Source organism: Diceros bicornis, chromosome 18 (genome assembly GCF_020826845.1).
Source record: "Diceros bicornis minor isolate mBicDic1 chromosome 18, mDicBic1.mat.cur, whole genome shotgun sequence".
NCBI classification, from domain to species: domain Eukaryota; kingdom Metazoa; phylum Chordata; class Mammalia; order Perissodactyla; family Rhinocerotidae; genus Diceros; species Diceros bicornis.
In genome coordinates, this window is record NC_080757.1 from 5,570,985 (window position 1) to 5,589,880 (window position 18,896).

Consider the following 18,896-nt stretch of genomic DNA (forward strand, 5'->3'; position numbering starts at 1 on the left):
AGGTCCCCTTTGGAAGGTTAAAAGGGACTTCCCTGACTTCCCCCTCCGTGGTCAAATAGAGCGCAGGCAGGCAGGCGAGAGGAAGGTTTGGAAGTCCCAACACTGGGCAGCAGGAATTCCTCGTGAGTGTCCTGCACTGGGCCTGCCGCGGGCCCTGGTGTGCAGCCACGGTGGGCCCAGACAGCGGCCTCCACAGCTTGGAGGAGTTGGTGTGAAGCGGCCAGGCTACCGCCCACATTGCGGGGCGTCCTGCCGAGACAAGGAAGCCAAGAAATCAGGAACAAATCGGCCTGGAATAAAAAAACCACCTCACGCAGGTTCCACGGGCCACCTCCCTCCATTAAACAGCAAGGCGATATGTATCCCTTTCTAACCTGGTCTCTGAGGAGGGCACGAAGAGGATAGAGGGTCAGGGGAGGCAAGAGAAAGAGGAAAACCGCTGTTCGTGAAAGGTCATTTAACTCCGTTACCGACGCGCGCGCACACGCACGCGCGCACACACATGCACATACACTAATACAAAGAACATTTAAGAAAAAAATTACTTCTTCAGAAACTGGGCTTATGGATTTTTTTTTAATCTTAATTTCTCCCCCCTGATTTATTTATTGACTCATTTCCTAAGAGGTTGTTCCTTTTAAGGTCCTGGGGAACTCTTGATCATCCTATGCTAATACAAAGGAAAACAAAGAGGAAAAAAATACTGCTGGGGGAGAAAAGGCTTCGCGAGGGCCGGCAGTGGACAGCCGAGTAGGTGGAAGTCAAAGCCAGTGCGGAGGAAGTCCGCTCGCCCCAGACAAATGGGGGCGTGGCGCGCATCGCGCTCCTGGGAACTGCAACCCACAAAACTTCCACAGGTTCGGGCGGCGGGAGGAGGGAAAGGATGTAGCGAGGGAGGCGGGAGGGAAGCAAAGCGTAGGGGACTTGGAGCCGGTCAGGGCTGCGAAGAGCTGAGCGGAGCAGGAGAGGTTTGGAAGCCCCTAATCAAGTGAGTGGGTGGAAGTCAGGCCCCCGGGGATCCGGCCGCCCTTGCTGTCAGTCAGACAAACACGGGAGCCGCCGCAGCCCGCAGCTCGGCTCAGAGGGGGCGAGGCTGCCCGCGGGACTGTTGGGGGGAGAGGGCGGAGTGGGGAAGGGGCGTCGCCCCTGTCGCCCCCGCCCTCTCCGATGTCATTGGGCCGCCGCTGCGGGGTCCACGCCACCTTTTCTCCATCCCAGCCCGCCTGCCCAGCAGCGCTCCTCCCGGGGCTGGTGCGGCCCGGGCCGTTGACGTCACCGCCAAGTTTGCTGCCCTTGGCGCCCCACGTGTGGCGGAGGCGACGGCCCCGGAGGCGGCAGGGGAGCGCCTGCGAGCACAGTGGCCGCGGCCGCTGACAGGTCCCCCGCAGCCCGGCTCCGGCACGCCGCTCACAGGTGGGGCCCGGGAGCAGTTTGGAGCAGCCGGGCGCGCACGAAGAGGCTCCCGTTGGGGCAGAGGGACTCGGGGGGACCTCATCCCAGGGCCCGAGGTTGCGCGCAGGCTGGCAGAGGGACGGAGGAAACAGGGAAGCACTGCCTCTGGCCGCTGTCTGGAGCGCACGGAGCTCAGCAGCCCCGGAGCCGCGCGTCCCCTCCCCGGGACCGAGCGAGGGATGCACGATCGCTGAGCGGAGATCGGCGCCGAGAGGCCGCTGCGGCCGGGACTGAGACGCTCGCCTTCGCCACCGCCGCGAAGACCCCCATTCCGGGGACTCTCAGGGAACTGGGGCGCCAAGCACTCCCCCAAGACTCAGGACTTGGGCGACTCTAAGACGATGGTTTCTTAAGCACGGCACCACGTCCCCCTTCCCGCCCCCTCGACCGGAGGCAGGGATCCCGCGCGGGGCTCCGGGGGCTCCGTCTTTTCTGGGAGCCCCGGCTGCCGCCTCCCTGGGCAGCTCGCACGGCCGCAGGCACGCACGGGCGATGTGGCCTCCGTCCAGCGCGCAGGCCCTCCTGGAGGATGTCAGGGCACCTGGCAGAGCCTAGCATGGCCCGCGCGCTGCCCGACGTCGCCTCCGGCTAGGATGGCCCCTCCGGGCCCGGCCGGCGCCCACCCCACCTCGGCCGAGCCTCTGTCCCGCAGCATCTTCCGGAAGTTCTTGCTGATGCTCTGCTCCCTGCTCACATCCCTTTACGTTTTCTACTGCCTGGCCGAGCGCTGCCAGACCCTGTCGGGCCCCGTCGTGGGGCTGTCCGGCGGCGGCGAGGAGGCGGGGACCCCGGGTCGGGGCGTCCTGGCCGGAGGCCCGAGGGAGCTGGCGGTGTGGCCCGCGGCGGCGCAGAGAAAGCGCCTCCTGCAGCTGCAGCAGTGGCGGAGGCGCCGGCCGCCCGCGCCCCGCGGCGACGGCGAGGAGGCCGCCTGGGAAGAGACCCCCGGCCTGGCCGGGGGTCCCGGCGGCTCCGGGGCCGGGAGCAGCGTGGCCGAGGCCCCGCCGGGGACCCTGGCCCTGCTGCTGGACGAAGGCAGCAAGCAGCTGCCGCAGGCCATCATCATCGGCGTGAAGAAGGGCGGCACGCGGGCGCTGCTGGAGTTCCTGCGCGTGCACCCCGACGTGCGCGCCGTGGGCGCCGAGCCCCACTTCTTCGACCGCAGCTACCACAAGGGCCTCACCTGGTACCGGTGAGCTGGCGCGGGGCGCAGGCGGGGCAGCCAGAGCGCAGGGGCGGTGGGGGCGGGTTAGGTCGGAGGTGGGCTTGAGAGAGCCGGTGATGACCCCCAGTTCACCTCCCGCCGCATTTCATGCAGAAGGCCAAAGGTCGTCAGTAGTTGTCCTCAAGTTTAGGGGTCTCATGCCCCGCCGTGCCTTCTCCTTCCAGGGAAGTGGATGTTGAGGGAAGGAGTGGGGTGGAAACTGTGGCCTTAATTTTTTCTTTAGTCCTTGGGATTCCCTTTCCCCCGCATGGCCGCTCTCGTCTTTTTCTCCTGCTCTGTGAAAGTATTCATGTGGTTAGCCAAAGAAAAAAAAAAAAGTACCTCCTAAGTTAGAAACCTGTTCAATTCTTAGGTTTGTAACCTAGTCGATCCCTCTCCCAAGGAAGCCTGTTTTCATGTCTCCTTGATCTTCTGGGCAACTCCCTGTGGTTAATGCAGTCTTTGCCATCAGGTATTTATTTACCTTGACCCTCTGCCAGATAATTGTCCTAGGTGGTAAGTGATATAGAGACTTAGTAAAAGTGTCAAGAACCAGTGGGGAAATATATGTCCAAGCAAGTGCCGGCAACCAGTCACCGTGTTTGAAAGAAGGCTTCCTTGGTAATAACTTTTGTTTGGGGCCAGGAGTGAGTTTTGTAAAGTGCTTTGTTTATTTATAGGGAAGAGTACCTTTTGTCTCTGGCCTGGCAGAAACTTCTAAAGATCTTCAAACAATTCTCTTTACAAGTGAGGTAGCCAATTTTTTTTTTAAAGGAAGAAAAACGGAAAAAAATAAATAGGGACACTGGTTACATTGTAAAAAACTCCCTCCTAATACTGTTAGGAAACAAGTCTGATTTAGATCTTAATTTTGAATTTGCCAGTCTTCTCAAATTCAGACCACCTTTAATAATAGAATCAGCCAAACTCTAATAAATCCTAGCGTCACCTGGATTTTGTTTGTCATATATCATTTGCCTTTTTTCTTTTCTCCAAGAACAAGGAAAAATCATGTTGCCAGAATTTTCCATTTTATAAAGTTTTGTCTTGTTCATTAAATATGCATTCTCCTTGTTGTTTTAAGTGAAATAATATTACAAAAGTTACAACACCATTTAGATGTATTTCAAAAGCCCACTAAATTAACCATTCATCCCCGAAACAGAAATGGACGTGCTTTGACAAGTTTATTTACTTGAGAGGTCAAGCACACCCTCAGATTAATTTCAGGAGCCAAATTCACAGTAACGTAACTCATGAGAAAACATTTCGTCCTAAAAGTCAAATTCCAACATGAAACTCTTTTAAAACAGTAACTTTCCATTTGTGGGAAAGAAAAACAAACAACCTTCCCTTAATATAGAATATATATCATTTAAAATCATCAGCCACTTAAAAAATTCCCTTGTGTTTCTGTCATTTATGTTGTATCCTCTGGGAAGTTCTTATAAAAATGACCTGTTGAATCTGGAAACAACAGGTCCTTCTTTTTAGCACAAAGGCAGCTCTGTTTTTTCCATCAAGGACACAAAAAAGAAGTGATTAAAGACCCCTCCCTAAAACTCTTATCTAGAGCAGTTTGCGTTGAATTCGGCCTGGTACGGTGCTATAAGTGAACACATTTCAAGCTGGCTGCCCAAAACATCTAAGACAATGTTGGGCTCTGAGGTGCAATTAAATATGGTGAAATATTTAGTACTAAAACTCTTTATTTTCGTTTTGCCATATAGATTTTCTTTCCACAAAGTGGGATTGTTTCTTCTTATTCCAGAAATGAGTATTTGAGGGCACAGTATATCTACAGACCTGGGTCTTATTTTCCGTGGACCTTTCTGAGCTCATGTAAGAGAAGGAAGGTTTCGAGGTAACTAGAAACACAAGTATTAAAAAAAAGAAAAAGAAAGAAAGAAAAGAAAAGAGAAAAGAAAGAGTCATAAACTTTTGGGCCATTCTCTCGTTTAGAAACTGGATGCACGCTGTAAAGTAAATCTCTCCCTGGATTGTTTACTCCAGCAAAGGACTTCCATAAAGCAATTTATGGCGGTTACAAAAATCATTGCACAGTAGACTTCATGGTTTGGTGAATTTAATTTTCTAAGTGTTGGGGCAATGTCTTTGTTTTACCATTTGCAATGGTTTTTTATTGGATGCGTAAATTTAAGTTTAACTCAATTACATAGAAAACCCTTATTAAAAAAAAATCCAATTTATGGAGCCTGGATTATGTGATTATTTAATGAAATTTTGCCACAGTTCACTTTCATCTTGGCTCTGAACTTGGAGTTTGATGTGTGTGAGAATGACTGAAAACTGAAAAAAACCTCTCCCACACAGAATGCCACTTAACTATTAAGTGCATTTTAGCTGCTTGTATTTGTCCAGTATTTTAGAGTAAGGGATTCGGTTAGACCTTCTTGAGTCAGCCCCAAATTTGTAATATAGGATTTCTGCCACACACTTATGACCACACACACACACACACACACACACACACACACACATACACGAACAGGAAAAAAATCCCAGTATTTGCACCCAGAAGTAAATTATGGAAGAGAAAAATCTTTATAATATTTTTAAGATGCTCACTGACATGAGAGAATCATAAATGTCTAGTCCTGTTCTTTTGCCCGACGAAATCTCTCTGTTTGCCATAATAGTTTGTTGTGGCAGCGCCCCCTACTGTCCTGACAAAGAAAGTAATCTTGCTATTAGGAAGTTGGAAGAAAATCCCTTGGAGAATGAGTTTGAGAGTTAGAAATGCCTGTTACTAGGATGTTTCAATAAATTTCTCTCACTAGGAAAATAATAAAGTGATTTATAAAATGCATCCCAAGAATGGTGTAATTGACAGTTTCTGCGGTTGAACAAATTTGTAGCAGTAAAGGCAAAGAAAATGAATTTATCAAAATCTCTATGAAGGAAATTGTCCCTATTGATTTAAGATGTCTAATATTACTCTAAAATAAGTAAAACAAAGGCAAATTTTAAAATGCCAGGAAATTTGTTAATGATAATTTAGGATGCTTCGGTGGAGTCTTCTGGGTGTGGAACGCCGCCCTGATGGAGTTTAAAAAACATTCCACGACTTAATTTAGCAGCCGTGGTATCAGCACAACAAATGTCTGTGGCTTGCATGTCATGGGAAAGCAGTCCTTTGCGATGAATAGTCTCCATTTCCATCGTACGTGTGGTGGTTTCTTAAAGGAAAGCAGGGAATTGTTTCATTAGCTTCAAAACTTTGGGATCCTTTCTAGAAGTCAAAATCAAATGCCTCCACTGTAGTTCGAGAGCAGGTGAGCTTAGAATTTAATAAAAAGGCCCCTCTCTGCCTGTGTATATCTGTGCCAACTAGAAGGTGTGGTTTTTTTTCCTCCTAAAACAAAAGATACCTATTTATAAAGTAAAGATATGTGTGCATTTATATATGTATTTATATATGTGTGTGTATATATATGTGTGTGTATATAAATGTTTGGTTTTTGTAATACTTTAATCCTGTATTTTGGGACAAGATAGTAAGTATTCATCATCCAGTCTCTTATACTAGCACATCTACTTTCTATGCTTGATTCGTTTTCTTTAGTAAGCCTGGACAATTTTAGCAGAGCTCAATATCACTTAAATTATTTTACTCTACAGCACCCAGGAAGATCAAAGATTACTCAACTTGGAGTTTAGGAGTTAGTTCTCCCCTGACTTCATCAGAATTTGAAGTTTTCTGGCCTCTAGTGACCATCGCCTGTTTTTCAAGTCCCCCAGAGAGGCAAACCGAACAGAGGAACTTTCGGTTCCTATCAGGAGACACCGGCATTTCGGAGCAGCTGGGAGCAGCTGCAGAGTACGTCCCTGTGCCGTTTCCCACCCTCCTGAGCCACAAGGCCCTTCTGCCTGAAGGGTTGGAAATGAAATTCGAGCCAAGGGAGCTGCAGAGTCTGGCCACCCATGCAAGGTCATATGGACTGGAGTCCAGAAAGGCTCCTCTGTCCTTACAGCAGAGTTAAGGACATTGGGAAGGGACGAGGGGTGGGAGGAAAGTGGGAAGAAGTTGCTTTGGACTCAGTCTAGGGTACGTGTCTACAGGGGGAGAGGGGACAATTTCTTTCATACGTGTACTTCCCAGGAGGTCTCAGTGACTGGACACTCTCCATTCACTGAGAGGTTGCAAGTAGTCCCTTAAAAAAGCCACAGTGCTGTCATTTTGTTCCCTGAATGTCTGAGCTCTGGGCTTATCCCCCCAGTAGACTGCTCTAGCAATCCAAGTCAAATAGCTGAGTGCCTGTGTGTACGTGCACATGTGCACACCCACACGCATGTGTGTGCAAGAGCAGACACCCAGTAGGTGGGGAAAGTGATGGAATTTATAAGAGGAAAGTTGTTAAGTGGTTGGGGGAACTTCTGAGTAATATCAGACACCCAGGGTATGGAACAGGCTTTGGGACTCTTGAGTCCAGGCATTAACAACAGCAACAACAACAACCGCATTTGGTATAGCCTGGAATTGGAACAGCTCTTGTGAGTGAATATTCCTTTATAATGATGAGATTTATAATGTGCTGATATATTTTACGTGAAATGCATAGCCATCTATGAGTGAAAATCCCCCACAATATGGTAATCTCCTGCCCTCCCTATAAAAAAGAAAACACTCTGGCCAAAATTTTTGTCTCATATAAATAAGTCTGTTGATTGGCCGGGAAAGAATATGTGCCAAATTTGTATTTTGGAGGGGTCATGGGAATGAAATAAGCCTGTGCAATTAATGACAACAGGAGCTAACCTTACACAGACCAGATGCTCACATCGTGAGAAGAGTGTTGCAGAGCAAACAAACCGACTTGACATAAACAACGAAAGGCCTCATATCTCTAAGGGATGCATTTGGACAACTGCAAATTGCAATTAACATCAGTCGAATTGCTGGGCCTGGTCGGGAACTTTCTATACTTAGCACTTCTCCACAGGGGGACATCTTCCTTCACCAAGTAATAGTAACTTGGCTGATAAAGAGTGTCGTTTCTTGGCATGTTTCCTGATGGTATTAGACTCTTAGATTTTTGAAAATTTGTTTCTGCTTAAGCGATGAGTTACAATTGTGAAAATGAGGTTTCTTATTAAAATATATGCCTTTAATATATAATCAGAGGAAATTGCACCTAAGTAATATTTTAGCTCCCTAGTCTTTGCATTTATAAGAATGTCTTAAAAATGCTTGCCAGGGCTTTAAAACTTTTGCTAATTTGATACAGTTTAAAAATCTCTGTGTGGGATATTGATATAGTTAATAAATAAACTTATGTGAAACCAGAACTTAGAAATTGAGGAAATGCTGAGTTAGTGAATTGTAGCATCTTCCTAGTCGCTTGCCTCCCATGATGCAACTCCTGACTTTTTGCATTGCTCATGTGGTCGTGACTGTCAGGCTCTAACATTTACGTGTCCTATGGTCACTTGAGGACTGTATTCCCGAAGTTCAGATTTGACCCTGTTTCAGAAGTTGTCAGATGACAGTAAATGTAGAAAAGAAAAGGGGAAATGTTTATTAAGAATGAAGTTTAGTACTTAGCGTTAGACGTGTGATCTTCTTGCGAAGGTTAAAAAAAAAATGCTACGCCCTGACTCTTGAGAACAGCCCACTTTGAATGTGACGCGTAGCGCCACCTAGTGGGAAGGAGAATCAGCAAGGAACCCGAACGGCTGAACTTTGAAAACCCCATCATAATCAGTATATTTGCAGTCTCAATTTAAAAAAGGGGAGGAAAAGTCGTGTTAGGTAGCACTCATAGAAAGTATGATCTGCTGAGCCTGGCTGAGCTGCACTTTGCCTCTCTGCCTGAGCTCACTTCTTTTAAGCAGGGCGTTTATTCTTTGGAGAGAAATAAAAGAGACTTGCCTTCACAATAAACCTGAGAAACAAGATATAAATGATTAGGAGATTTATATTAGAAATGCACATGACTGAAAGGAATGCCATATGCCCCAGATTAGTTTTGTTAGTGTGTTTTGCCTCTGTTTCTGAAAGCCGGCTTCAAATGAAAATACTTCCAGATGATTTTATTTCAACGTCAGTACTGCAGCCTCTTTCCTTCCCCTGTGTCCTGTGTACAGGCTCTGGAGGAGGGTCCCCTGATTCGGAACAGGCAGCACACAGAAGCCTGTTTAACCCTCAGTGCACCAGAGACACACTATTGAAGATCCTGCCCGCCTGGGACAGTTTCACAGGAAGGTGCTTCCAGAGTTCCAACAGGAGAGGCCCTCCTGGGACTGCAGTCCAGTGCCAGGGAGGCTTGGGGGAACAGGGTGGTGATCAGGTTAAAAGTAAGACGGGAGGAAAAGGAAAAATAGGACCTTTACAGTGGAGGCCCCTGGCAGACCCCACTGTAACCAAGTGGAAAGGTTAACATGTGGAGATTATGTGCCCTCTGGTGTAAGGCAGTGAGGGGGGCACTTCACTTGTGGGGTGTTCTACCCCCAAATCCACACCCCAGTCTCATCCTGAGAAAATGTTAGAGCAACCCAAATAGAGAGCAGCTACAAAATACCTCCCAATGTTGTTCAAAAACGTCAAGATCATAAAAACAAAGTAAGATGGATAAACTGTCCTAGATGAAAGTAGAGAGAAGGGACTGGTCACTAATGAGTAAAAGCAGTGTGGTACCCTTGACTGGATCCTGGAACAGAACAAGGGCATTCATGGAAAAGCTGGGGAAATGTGAATTATGTGTGTAGTTTAGTTAATAGTGTTATATACCAAGCTCAATTTCTTGGTTTTGATCATTATACTAGGGTTATCTAAGATGATAACCTTGGGGGAATCTGGGTGAAGGGGTATATGAGAATTCTCTGTACTTTTTTTTTTACAATTTTAATATCTAAAATTCTTCCACAACAAAAGGAAAAGCCGCAACATCGACTATGAAGGCAGGAGATGCCTCACGGCGTCGAGGGATGAGGGCTCGTACTGAAACGCTCCTCTGCGCCAGCTCCCTCTCAGCCCACGTTGCTTCTTTCCTTTCCTTCCGAAGGCCCCCGGCCCAGGCCTGCCAGCTTCCCCTCCGCTGCCAGCACCTGTTGCTTCCAGACATGCTGACTTTCCCTCAGCTTATTTCATAATAAAATTGGCTCATGGCTCCCCTCCTACTCTCTTGTCCTTGAAACAAGCACAGAGACCGTTTCATTTTTCTTTCTTTCTCTCTGTTACGGCTGGCAAATGTAAAGTGAGGAAGGTAGCAAACATTGCTCGCCCTTAACTGAATCCTTCTTGTGCTGGAGAGCAAAAACTTGGATGTAAATGACAGGTTTTTGAGAACACGAAGAAGTGAAGCAGGGGTGAGAGGGAAATCAGACTTGGGCACCTGGCTTTTTTACTACAAACAGCGGAAGAACAGTTGTCAGGGGTTGGGAAGCTGGTTTCTGGGTAAAGATATGGGGCCATGGCTGTGGACACTTCGTATGGCCAAGATGGCTACACAGTCCAGATTTTCTGCGCCAGCTTAAATATTCTATCTGCCCTGGGGCTTTGACTTTTGGTTTAAACGCTATGGCTTATGAGGACAAGCCATGGGAGCAAAACAGACCCAGAACAATCGCGGTGTTCAACGACGAGGGAGGAAGAGAGAAAATCTGCCTTCAGAGCACTGGAGGACCGGGACCTGGTGTCCTGGGTGGGTCTTCCTGCTGGGACTGTTAAGCCTGGGATGCCAGGGTTATCAGACTCAGAGTTCCTGTCTAGGTGGCGTGCTGGCATTTTCTGCTTCTGTTTTTAAACACACAGTTGTGCATCTGAAATTCTGGTTTAGTAGAGTAATGAAAATCTGCCTCAAAACATTTCCTTTGATATTTTTAACAACTGTAAAAATAGACTTATCCATATTACATTTTCACTTAAGCAAAACAAAACAACACTGGCTACATGTTGAGACTCAAAGTTAACAGCATTTCCTCCTAATGGTTGATTCACTTATCTTTTTTGATCCGTTTTATAAACCTGTTTCATGCAAAGCATGAAACAGTCTACTAATGCTCATGTAGAAAAAATAATTTCTGTGATTTAATACCATTCCCTACCTGTTGTTTGGCATTTTTCCATCTTAGTTGCTATAAACTTTTCTTCATGTATTTTGAAGCTTTTTTAAGACAGCAAAATATTTGAACCCTGAAATGTACATTTGATGAAATCTATCCGTTTAGTCTCTGTTTCATTTATTTCTGCTCTGATATTTGTTATTTTCTTCTTTCTACTAACTTTGGGCTTATATTGTTCTTTTTCTAGTTCCTTGAGATGTAAAGTTAGGTTTGTTCATTTGAGATCTTTCTTTTTTCTTAATGTAGGCATTTGTCACTGTAAACTTCCCTCTTACAACTGCTTTTGATGCATCTTATAAGTTTTGGTATGTTGTGTTTCCATTTTCATTTGTTTCAAGATATTTTTTCATTTCCTTTCTGATTTCTTTTTTGATTTATTGGTTTGTGAATTTTCCGGTTTCTTCTCTTTACTGATTTCTAGTGTCCTAGCACTGTGGTTGGAAAAGATACTTGATATGATTTCAGTCTTCTTAAATTTGTTACTACCTGTTTTGTGGCCCAGTGTATGATCTACGTTGAAGAATGTTCTGTGTATTTTGAGAAGAATGTGTATTCTGCTGCTATTGGATGGAATGTTCTGCGTATGTGTGTTACGTCCATCTGGTCTAAAGTATAGTTCAAGTCCGATGTTTCCTTATTGGTTTTCTGTCTAGAGGATCTATCTATCATTTTAGACATAAGGTAATAATACTTTTGGTGACCCCTCACTATGTGCTGGATGATGCTGAATGACCTGCTGCATGTAGTCTGGATATTTTATTAATGAGATTAATATTCTTAGGTAGGTTCTATCACTTTCTGCCCTCTATAGATCAGGAAACAGAGACTCAGAAAGGTCAAGTAACTTGTCCAAGGTCCTATAGCCAAGGAAAGGGTAGAACTGGTGCTGGACCCAGGTCCACCCGCCTCCAGCACGCCAACACTTCACCACTAGGATATTCTGTCACGTTCTCAGATAGAATTGCCCATGTGTGGTTCCTGCCCAAACAGCAAGCCATCAGTGGCTCAGAGATTGTGGGGACTGAAAGATTGCCCCATGTGATTGGACATGTTTGTTTCTGGTCTTGGACCTTTAGTTAGAAAACTGGGCAACATATCAACATATCGTTGAAAAAATGAATTTCTAAAGGTGTTTAAATATCCTTGTGAGTCTGTGTGCCTATAGGGAATAAGTAAAGCTGCTTCTGTTTTTTATCAACTTCTCTTTTATTTTTTTAGAAGTAATCTGATCACAGAATTCATCCTATAGAGCGTATGTGAAACACTGAGTCATTCAATTGATTTTTCTCTCCTATCCATTAAAAAATAGCAAGAACCATGAAAAAAACTCTTAACTATTAGTGGTCCAAATGAGCAAGATTCCTCCTTCTAAACTGCTGAATGGGAAAGCCAAAATATTGTCAGAAATGCAATCAGAAGACTGCTCACTGCTCCTGGCATTGGGCCAAGGTGAGTTGGCCCATTATTAGTGCCAAGCTCCCTTTTGACAAGGAATCCGCCAGCTGGGCACTCCCCCTGACATGGCTGAGTCATTGCCAAAGTCCATCTTTCTCACTCTTTACTGTATTTGCATCTTTTGATTGACACTCCTTTTTTCATTCTCTAGATTTATTAATACTCCCAATCAGGGCACAGCCCAGTTGTCACCCCCAAGCACTATCCGGTCTATCTTCACTATTATTATTATTAATTTTCATCTAATTAATTTCTTGCAAGCTGGTCGTTATTAGTGCCAAGCCCTTTACTATAATGGTCATTTCATTGCCACATAAGACATGGCTGTTGATTTGAATTTCCTTTGGCTCTAGCCAGACAGAATCATAACTGTAAAGGATGTTGGAGTTAGAAGATATCTTAGAGATAAAGATTGTCTTTTGCTTATGAAGAAACCGAGATGCCTTGCCCAAGGTTAAGCTAAAAGACAAGAACTCAGCCTTCTAATTCCCAGGGTATGATTCTGGAGAATACAACTGGGAAACAATTGCATGCTCCAAATGATGTAAATTTTGTTTTGGAGGGTTTGCAACAGTAACAAAAATGTTCCACAGAAGGGAACAAGATGTAGCATTATTTTTTCTCCTCCTAGAGTGGGTGAATTAAAGCAGTGAATTGAATTGAGTCAGCGGTCAATTCATCTTTAAATTTCTGGTTTCCATGTCAGGTGTTTTCCCCAATATTTGGATGTGTCTAGATTTTGGAACCCGGCTGTCATTATTAGCCTATGGATCCTTGTATGAAATTTGTATGTTATGGTCGTTGCCTTCTTGTACAACGTTAGTGGGAGAAATCCAAGTACACACAGGAAGAAGTTTGCTTTTTCTCTCTTGAGTGTTCAGGGTAGGAAGTAATCAATCACATTATGGGAATAAAATGCCTTTTCCCTTTTTCAGAGTTCTTACTTGGATTAGATCTCTCCTTTCAATTGGAAATATCAAAGTTGCCAGGCTGGTTTGAATGACAAAGTCAAAAACAATGTGTTTGTTACGGTCATAAATCTTTGCAGATTCTCATTAAGAAGTTCAGGTATTTAAAAAGGAAACTAGATTAAGCAGCAACTGAAGTTACATTCCCAGAGCTAACCGTTCCCCTCATCACCTTTCTTAACTGAAGCCATGTTTGCTCCAACGAGAGGTTTTGAAAAGTCCTGGCAGTAGGAAAACACTGCAGGGATGAAGTGATTTCATTTCACAAATAAAGCTTTTGAGTAAACAAAAACTGGCATCTGTTTTTTGTTTTTTTTTTTTTAATTTCCTGGTGGACTGTAATTATTCTTGTAGTTTCTTTCATCAAATGTTGTAGGTGTTTTTTTTTTTTTTTTAAGGAAATAAAAGCCACTTGTTTTTCTTTCTAATGAGGCCTTACTCTTTCCTTTTGGTGTAGGAGGACTGGGGATTACAACAGTATCTGTTAAAAAGGCTTTTCCCAAAGCCAGAGGGTCTACCGGAATGCGCCGCTAGGCTTTAATGATGGAAAGAAAACAAATTGGATCTGTTTTATATTTATGTGGGGGGAGGTCATGGGGAGCTAATGCTTGTGATAAAAATTCTTGGGATTTTCAGGTGCGTTTGCCCTGTGGGGAAGGGTGGCAAGTAGGAAGCAAACATTGGAGAAACTATTTCTCAGCCCCAGATGATGGTCACCAAGTAAGAAAGTGGACTCGTTATTGCCGGGCCCTCTGATTTTTCAAAAGAATCTTGGAATACTGATTTTTTAAACATATTAAGAAAGAATTCACCTATTAAAAACCAAAACCAAAACTAAAACAAAATTCTGCATGGATGAAACAAGTCAATCTCATTTGAAGGTAAATGGTTGCTAGTTTGTAACCTATGGTTTATGGTGAAGACCGGAAATAGATAATGAATAGCTGGGGTGCGCTAAGAGTTTTTCAATCTGTGACTCACAAGATGTTAATGTATAATAAAATCAATTCTTTTTTAAGCGGAAGGGAATATAGTAGGATAAAATGGGAGAGTGAATCTCATGTAGTAAGCAAAACAAATACTATCTTGACAAACTTGGTTCAGTTATGCACATATATAGAGAAGCATGTGCAGAAAGAGTTGGATGTAAACGGTATTTGTTATAATGGATCAATAGAAAACAGTTTGAAGAACACTGGCTAGTGTGAACAGAAGTCCTGTTTGAAAAGACTAAAATGAATGTGCTTCAGGATCCCTTGAGAAACTAAGTGTGAGCATTCTAGGCTATGGATTCTAAACCTCCGTCTTTTTCAGCCTTGTAACCCCAGGGCCTGGCACTGTATCTGTCACATAATAGATTTACTATTTGTTTAATTAAAAAAAAAGAAAAAAAAATGACCCATTAGGCCAGAGGTCAGCAATTTTTTTCTGGAAAGGGCTAGATAGTAAATATTTTAGGCTTTGTGGGCCATATGGTCTCCGTCACAACTATTCAACTCTGCTTTTATAGCAGGAAAGCAGCGTTAGACAGTATGTTAATGAATGGGCATGGCCATGTTCCAATAAAACTTCACTTACCGAAACAGGCCTTTGGCCCACTGGCTATAGTTCGCAGACTTCTAGGGCAGGCTAAAGGCTTCAGATACCTCGGTCACCTACTCTTGCCTTTCTTAACTTATCGTGTTACTCTCAGATGAGTAGCCACCACTAACATTCATGGAGGTGCTGTGAATGCATGATGATTAACTCCCCACTGGAGATACAACTCAGAAATAGCAGAGCTCTTGCCCTCTCTGCATGGCAGTGACCTATAGAACTTTGTGTTCCGAATGATGGCATTCCACGTAATCATGTAGAGATGATTACATGCTCCACCACAAATATTCTGTTTTGGAAGAGACGTCATATAAACACAAACAAGGCAGTCTTTGGTCATTTTTAAAAAAAGCTTAATAATCCATTTTGATGTTTCCTTGACTCTGTACTTGAGTGCGTGTGTAATTTATACATTTCCCCCTACTTTTCCATTTTTCCTTTTGTCTTTTGGACTCCTGGCATCCTGTGAAGCATTTGGAAGGTGGGTATTAGGGGACACAATAGGTAATACTTCATCACCTGACCTCTGTTCTGAGAAGCAATCCCACCATGCAGTTTAATTCAACATTGGGTCTTTGCAGGTGGGGAGCGAGACATCAAGTTGAGATCAAAGTGTGGGGAAAGATCTCTGAGGATTATTAAATGGCATGTTTAGGGAATTTGGACTTTGTTCTAGATCATCATTGTCCAAAAGAAATGAAATGGAAACCACACATGTCATTGAAACTTTCTAGTAGCCACCTCAAAAAAGTAAGAATGAAGAGGTGAAATTCATTTTAATAATATTTTTATTCAACCCAATATGTCCAAGATATTATAATTTCAACATGTAATCAAAAATAAAACATTATCGGGGCCGGCCTAGTGGTGCAAGCGATTAAGTGCGTGCACTCCACTGCGGCAGCCCGCGGTTTGCCGGTTGGGATCCCGGGCGCGCACCGACGCACTGCTTGTCGAGCCATGCTGTGGCGGTGTCCCATATAAAGTGGAGGAAGATGGGCACGGGTGTTAGCCCAGGGCCAGTCTTCCTCAGCAAAAAGAGGAGGATTGGCAGATGTTAGCACAGGGCTGATCTTCCTCACAAAAAGTAAAATAATAATAAAATAAAATAAAACATTATCAATGAGACATTTTGCATTTTTCATATGAATTCTTCCAAATCTAGTGTGCATTTTATGCTTGCAGCACATCTCAGTTCTGACTAGCCACATTTCAAGTGTTCAGTAGCCCCACGAGGCCAGTGGCTACCGTATTAGACAGCACAGCTCTAGAGGCAGGGGCAGGGGAACGGGTCTTCAAGGCTTTCAGTAGAGGACTGATTCCACAGATCTCCTCTGGTTCTGCTGTGGAAGCTTAATCCTAGGTGGCATATGAAGGGTAGAGGATGCTTGCTACACTGAGTGGCTGTTGAGGAATCTAAAGGACAGAGATGGGGGCTTGAACCAGAGCAGCACAGTGGGCATGGGAAGTGGGGGAAAGATTTGCTAGATGTTTGGGTAGTAGGAATTACAAAACTTGGTGTGGAATGCTAGCAGTGAGCAAAGGGTGAGAAATTGGAGAATATATGAACATTTCTAGCTCAGGTGTATTTATTAGTAACTGTGGCTGTGATAGGGCACACAGAAGGAAATAACAGGTATCAAGGAGAACAGACCGCTTTGTTTCAGACACATGAAGTGGAAAGTGTGTCTGGGTAAGCTGGAGCTCACAAATAAGGTCAGACTCGGGAGCCATCACGAGGCCTGGTTGTTGAGGTTGTGCCAGCCGTCACCACAGCCGAGATGTGGAAGTGTGTAGCAGAACACAAGGAGATGGTGGAAAGAGAGCAGCACAAAGACAACACGTTTCTATTCTTGCCCCAAAGGGAGACAGTTTCTGTAGTTTGTGCTTGCAGAAGTGTTTAGAGGAACTGTACTGATGTCTATAATTTACTTTGAAACTCATTAAAAGTGGTAAGATGAATTGATGGATGGATAGAGGGATGGAGAGATATGCAATAATGAAAGTATAGAAAAACATATATTTAGAATTTAGTTGGTGGGTAAATGGGTGTTTATTGTACAATTCTTTCTTATGTTTAACATTTTCATAATAAATGTTGGCGGTAGTGAGGAGGAGAGAGTTTCAAGGCCAGTGGTATCAGACGCTGCAGAAGGGGTGAATAGAGGTCTGAGACAAAAGAATGTCTCCTCAGTTAGGATGTCATTGGCGACCCTGAGACCAGGTGGGCCATTGAGTTGTGACAGAAGCCAGCTGGCAGTGTGTTGATGAGTAAATGGAACTGTGTCAGAAGAGACAGAGAAGGTAATGAACTTCACCCATGTGTCTGTCTGATCTCTGCTGTCTCCCCCTTCTTTCCTGGGCTTCAGTTGACCAGTGGGGTCATCATACTTGCTTTGTGACCATGATGGCTAGTCATCCATGTAAATAAAACTTCCCTATATGAAAGGAGGGTTTAAAATGTGTTGAGTGTGTTGTTGTCCTGGTTGCTGCCTTCGTATGTCCTGTTTTCTGCACTGATGTGGTTACTTATACATGGTGGCTTGGTCAACGGTTTCCTCATCAGAAGGTTTTAGCCAGATTTTTTTTTTAATTGCAGATGGTGCTTTTTGGATGGATGCGTAAGGTTTCCAGTGTTAATTATTGAACACAAGTGGCATCTGATATGCCTATTTCATTTTCTCAAAAATTTTGGTAAAAGCATAGTGGCTATTTTTCAGGGCAGTGCTGCACCAGTGTATTCTAAACTCCATTGTAAGTGTGGAAAGAAAAATAAACTTGCCGTAAGAATCTCCATCTTGGGGCTGGCCCGGTGACATAGTGGTTAAGTTCTCGTGGTCCGCTTCGGCGGCCCAGGGTTCGCCGGTTCGGATCCTGGGCGCCGACCTACTCACCAGTCACCAAGCTATGCTGAGGCAGCGTCCCACACAGAGGAACTACAAAGACCTACAACTAGGATATACAACTATGTACTGGGGCTTTGAGGAGAAAAAAGAAAAAGAAGAAGATGGGCAACAGATGTTAGCTCAGGGCCAATCTTCCTCAAAAAAAAAAAAAAAAGGGGAGTGAGATGGAATTATTGTTAAAAAAAAAAAACTCCCTCTTTTTGAACACTCCCTTGCAAGTTCCACGCGATAATGAAGAAATTTAAATGCTTTGTGTTTTTTCTCACAAACATTGAAATTTTTTTAAAGTTTCAACCATCAGATATTCTTTCATCAGTGACATATTCTTATTTCTTCTCTGTGAATGCCAAATATCAGACATTCTTTGTTAATGCTCCTCATACTTTCCTTTCTCTTCTCTGGAAATGTTGGTGATGATGAGAAAGCATTAAAAAAAGAAGAAAAGAAAGAAAACCCTGAGAAAACCAAACCAATTTATTCCTTTACTGTCTGACTCAAAAATTTATTGCTCATGGCAAAAAAAAAAAAAATTTTTTAATGTTTTGTTTATTATTTAGTGGATAGTGACTGTTTATCTCCAATTCATAGAGGCTCATAGAGAAAGGAGTTAGAGGACATTTCAAGCTGAAAATTGCTTAAAATAAGGAGACTCGCTGTATCTGAATTTGAAAAACTCTCTTCATGGCGTCTCTCTAGATTTAGTATTAGAGTATCGCAAATAATTCATCTATTTTACCATCAGTCTCCTTTCCAGCCCACTCAGAAATGTAAGAGTAGCCCTTTAGCAGCATGGTGACAGATTAAGGGGGATTTATCTGGAGAGGATGAGGAGGGAGGGAAGAGAGGAGACTGTAGGGAGTCCAGAGAACTGAAGCATTAGAAAGCTAGTGGCTTAAGTTTAAACACATATCTGCATGAAATCTTAATTCATCTAATATCCTGATGAAAATGAAGCCAGCTGCCATGTTGCCCTCTGGGTATGTGTTAAAAAACTTGAAGAAATTTCATTGCGTGATCAGAAACCCTACATAATTGGGGCAGAGGAGAAAGTAGCAAACTAGAAGGAAAAAAAAAGACTAGAAAGAGAAAGCAGTGAGAGCAAGTGCTTTGGAGGGCCACCAATAAAGGGGCAAGAAGACCCACATGAAGGGGAATGCCATATGAAAGCAATTTCAGATCTTGTTCGTGGTCAACCCTATGTTTGGGGCAGATACCTCTGAAGGCTTTCGTGAG

General features: G+C 44.1%; 1 protein-coding gene across 1 annotated transcript in view; it reads left to right on the top strand.

Moving 5' to 3' along the window:
* Window positions 1-1,139: 1,139 nt before the first annotated feature.
* Window positions 1,140-18,896, top strand: part of HS3ST3A1 (heparan sulfate-glucosamine 3-sulfotransferase 3A1) — a 92,503-nt gene continuing 74,746 nt past the window's right edge. The window contains exon 1 of the mRNA XM_058559682.1: window positions 1,140-2,641. Coding sequence (XP_058415665.1) covers window positions 2,046-2,641 — 596 coding nt within the window. The 5' untranslated portion in view covers window positions 1,140-2,045. The remainder of the gene's footprint in view (window positions 2,642-18,896) is intronic.